This window comes from Aphidius gifuensis, linkage group LG6 (genome assembly GCF_014905175.1).
Source record: "Aphidius gifuensis isolate YNYX2018 linkage group LG6, ASM1490517v1, whole genome shotgun sequence".
NCBI lineage: Eukaryota > Metazoa > Arthropoda > Insecta > Hymenoptera > Braconidae > Aphidius > Aphidius gifuensis.
The window spans coordinates 10,078,020-10,082,607 of NC_057793.1; the positions used below are offsets into that span (position 1 = coordinate 10,078,020).

At 26.5% G+C, this 4,588-nt stretch overlaps 1 protein-coding gene across 1 annotated transcript; it reads right to left on the reverse strand.

Annotated features, from left to right (window-relative positions):
- Positions 1 to 650: 650 nt before the first annotated feature.
- LOC122859811 (poly(ADP-ribose) glycohydrolase-like) lies at positions 651 to 3,532 on the reverse strand. The gene is made up of 9 exons (XM_044163497.1): positions 3,389 to 3,532; positions 3,153 to 3,281; positions 2,876 to 3,037; positions 2,454 to 2,680; positions 2,226 to 2,326; positions 1,864 to 2,023; positions 1,197 to 1,515; positions 881 to 1,115; positions 651 to 796 (listed from the first exon to the last, which is right to left on the reverse strand). The coding sequence occupies exons 1-9, from the start codon at positions 3,530 to 3,532 to the stop codon at positions 651 to 653; spliced, it is 1,623 nt and encodes a 540-aa protein (XP_044019432.1).
- Positions 3,533 to 4,588: the final 1,056 nt, after the last annotated feature.

The window sequence follows — 4,588 nt, forward strand, 5'->3', positions numbered from 1 at the left end:
AAATAAAAAAATAATTTTTTTTTTTATTTTCATTTCTTTAAATCAAAAATAAAAACAATTTTCTATTAATTTAATCTATAACTTCCTCAAATTAAACGACTTAACCATTAAATTAAAAGAAATATCGCTCAATTTTAGCAACTTTCGTCTTGATTAGATCGCTTCTTTCGTCTTCAGATTGCGATATTTTTCAAATTAACCGATAATTTTCTCAAGTTAAACGACTTACCCATTAAATTAAATGAAATGTCGCTTAATTTTAGCAACTTGTGTCTTAACTAGATCGCTTTTTGTCTTGAATTGATTCATAATTTTTTTAAATTAATTCATTTATCATTTATATAAAAACAATTTTCTATTAATTCAATCAATATTATCCTTAAATTAAACGATTTACCCATTAAATAAAATAAAATGTCATTTAATTTTAGCAACTTTTGTTTTAACTAGACCGCTTATTCGCTTGATTTAAAGGATATTTTTGCTTCTTTTTTAGCAAAGTTTCTCTTAAATTAATTCTCTTTTCTCTTAAATAAAAAAAAAACTGTCTTAAATTAAAGAAAATAAATTGCTTTAATTAAAAAATATTTTGTTCAAATTAATACATTTTTTTTTTAAATCAAAGCCTAAAACTTTCAAGCAAAATTTTGCTATATTTTAGCAACTTTTTCTCTCAGTGTGCATCCAATACCACTGCTTTTTTTCTTCAGGGTTTTTCTTATCAAAAAATTATAAAGACTCAAACGGTTGTTTGCTGATTCTGATTGATATTGACAGAGCAGAATAAATAATTCGCCTACATAAAAAAAAAAAACAATTTGAATCAGTAAAAGCTATTCAAAAACAAAAAGAACAAAAACGAAACCATTCACATATATACCAATTGGAATTTCTAGCTGAATTAAATGTGAGTACATTTCAGCAATGCTATCTCGTAATTCATCATCGCCAAATGTAAAATAAATAACTGATCTCTTGTTAATAGTAGCAGCCATCAATTGTATAAAAACTTTGAGTTTTGTGTCACCACAAAAAGCTCCACATCCCCAGTTACCAGTTGCGATTGCAGGTAAATTATCTTGATTACTTTCTATGGAACTGAAGCCAACATATGCCTTTACAAAAAAAAAAAAAAAAAAAACAATAAATAAGTAAGTTTTTCAATAACAACCTCATATGAATATTAAAAGACTAACCTTGTTGAGTTCGCGTTTGATTTTTTGTTCCGTATACTGGTCGTTTCTATTTGTAAATCGGTATGCATCCATTGCAACTACTGAAGTTTTACGTCTTCCACTACTGTCTCGTGGTGTTTCATCAATAAAATCTCCATTCCATTTTAGATAATCACCATAACCCTTATAATTGCTGTACTGCTCAATCCCAGTGATAACTAGAGCTTCAGTATTTTCAAGTACATCTGTGAATAATCTTGATACAATCAACTCTGGACAGATGACAAATCGAATTTCTTCTTGAACACATCCCCAATCTAAAACACCTCCTCCCACTTCTCTGAAAATTTTAAATACACATGTTATTACTCCAAAGCCAGAAAGTCCATCGGTTAACTCAGATTAATGTCATTGTCATGATAATCTATACAGTAATTTCATTGTGAAATTTAAAAGACTGATAGAAGATTAGAAGTTTATAATTAAAAGTATTCAATTTAGTTCATTCAACTATTGTTGTTTAATTTGGTGTTGATAACATGTTGAATTTAATAACTGTAATAATTTAAAAATAATTCTTTTTTATTTAATATTTTTTCAGTTCAAGTGTCACTTTATCTTGCCTTTAATAGCTCCTCGGAAAAAATATATAATATATATGATAATATATAATTCATGTAATACTCACTTGTTGGCAAAATCTACCTGCAAAAGACCAACGGCATTAGACTCAATCGTTCCTACACTTGTGATATGAAGTGGTGGAAGTTGGTGAGTCATTTTACCCCATTCTGGACAATCATCTAGAGGTATATAACGACGTTGAAATGTTACTGTTCCTTGAGGTGCTATATCCAGTAAATGAAATGAATGAATAAATATTTAAGCAAGCTATAAATAATATTAAATTAATTATCCATATTGATACTTGTAAGAAAATGTGTGGTGAGCAAATATAATAATACCAGTCTAAATGCATGCATACTATAATTTTTTTTTAATTATTCAACTGAATTTATATATTGATTGATTAATTTTACATTAACTTACCAACTGAAGTAACTCTGCGGAAATAATGAATCAGGCATCTTAATTTTTCTGAAACTGCTAACGATCGTTGAAATTTATCATCTTTATAAGCTCCAAATAGTCTATAATTCCAAAATGTATATTTATAATTATAATACACTATATAGTTTTTAATTTTATAATTTTATATTATTAATAAATAAATTATTTTTAAGACATAAGGTAAATGAATTTTATAGGATAACTTACCGATAAAAATTAACGTTTGGATATATTTCGTAGTTTGGGAATGTACAAAGAAATGCATTTGCTAAAAGCGAAGCAATTTGAAGTTGACTCATACTTAATGTGGTGTTTTTATGTTTTTTCAATACTGGAATTGAGCCAGTAACAAGAGTCGGTAATTGCAGTGCTAATTGTATCATTTTGGGAAGTAAATTTTCAAAGAAAATTTCCGTCTCTTTTTCTTTCATAGTCTTAAAAAAATACAACATGAATATTTATATTATAATATTTTCCAGTAAAAAAATAATTTTGTATTCTAATTGGTTTTTTGTTTTTTTTTTTCAGTCATTAAAACTTTTAAAATTCGAATGATAAAATAAAGAAACAATAAAACCATTATGTCAAAATATAACGTAAGAGATACTCATACATTTTTTATGACATACTTTGAAAAAAAAAAAATGAAGTGCACGAAAGTTCCATTGATGTGAAAACTTTGAGTTGTAAGAAAAAATTGCAGCTTCCAATTGAGCACTGGATGTAATTTTTTTTTGCAAAGCTTCAATAATGACTTCCCACCTTGGTCGATAACCATTCTCCATTTTTTCCTACCATAAAAATCATTTTTTAAAAACTTGAATTTACATAATTGTATCTGTATGTAATTGACAATCATGATTAGGCATGAAATTTATTAATTAATGAAGTTTAATTTTTTTTAACACTTACTTTCTCTTCAAACGGATACATGCTCCAAGGTGAATGAGGCATTTTTACCCAATCAACATGCCAGTTGTTGGGAGAGTGCAGTGGATAGTAAGACTCTATTTCCATTTGTGAATTAATAGGCAACTATTCAAACATATATTTATTGATTATAATAATAATATTAATAATAATTTTAATCAAAATAGAATTATGAAAGAGGTTTGAATTTCATATTTAATTATTATACTTACTTTAAATAAAACAACGTGAGAATCAGATTGGACAATTGGAGGATATTCCTGATACTCAAATGGTCCATGATTGTTGTAAATATCATCAATACTTATTGCCTGCCATTGTTTTTTTTTTTTTTCTGCAATTGTGAGGGTCTTCATTTTACATTCTATTGAAGGTTTTGAGTCTTTATTTTTTAACACCATGGCATCTATCAATTGATTCAAGAAAGTCATTAACGAGAAAAAATTTTAAATTTTACTTGATATGTTGATAAATGAAATGAATATTTACAATTAACTTTCTGGTTTGAACCGATGGTGACATCGGGTGCTGCTAAATTTTCTTTTCGAGTTGTCATTTTTTTTCCTAAAATTTTTCACACCATAAAGTATTTAAATGAATAATTGATCAATAAATTAATATTAAAAAAACAATCAAATATTTATATGTATACGTGTATGCCAATCAATTTATTATATATTTTATGTGTATCAAATTACGACTAAAAAAAATTATTATTATTTAAGTAATTATTCGAAAACTAAATAAGTATACCTCAACTTCTCTGACTATACAATCACAAGTGACACGAGTTTTTTATGCTGAGTTGACGATAACCCAAAAAGCCGATTACATATTTCGTTTGAATCATTTGACCGGATAAGCGACGCACGCAACTATAAATTAATTTTATATTATGATTCATGTGTTTTTACTCAACTGCTATAGTAAAATTTCACGATACTACAAATAAAGTGTTGAAAAGAAATAAAGAACGTCCGGAATCCCAGATAACTTGTTATTTAATAACGACAAAAAAAAATGAGATAAGATTGTAAAGAGGAAAAAAAATTAGAATATATATATATATGCGGTATTTTTATTTTTTTATTTTTTATTTTTTCGTTTCAGGCAAAATCATTGAGAGGATAAATTGTAATTCGTTTCTCCCATTTCATTTTTTAAGATCCTTATATGAGTAATCATTTGAAAAAAAATTGTCGAAATCAAGATTTTTTATGTTAATTTTTGCAGATGGGTATGGTTTATATATATGTTTGATATCAATAAAGCTGACTTTACTAGAATTTTAAATGAATCTCTTTCTGTTGATAAAGTAATTTAAAAAGCTTTTATTGAAGTAAATAGAAAAGGGAGTGAAGCTGCTGCAGCTACAGGTCTAATAAGATGCTGCAAAAGCCTTTAAATATTGT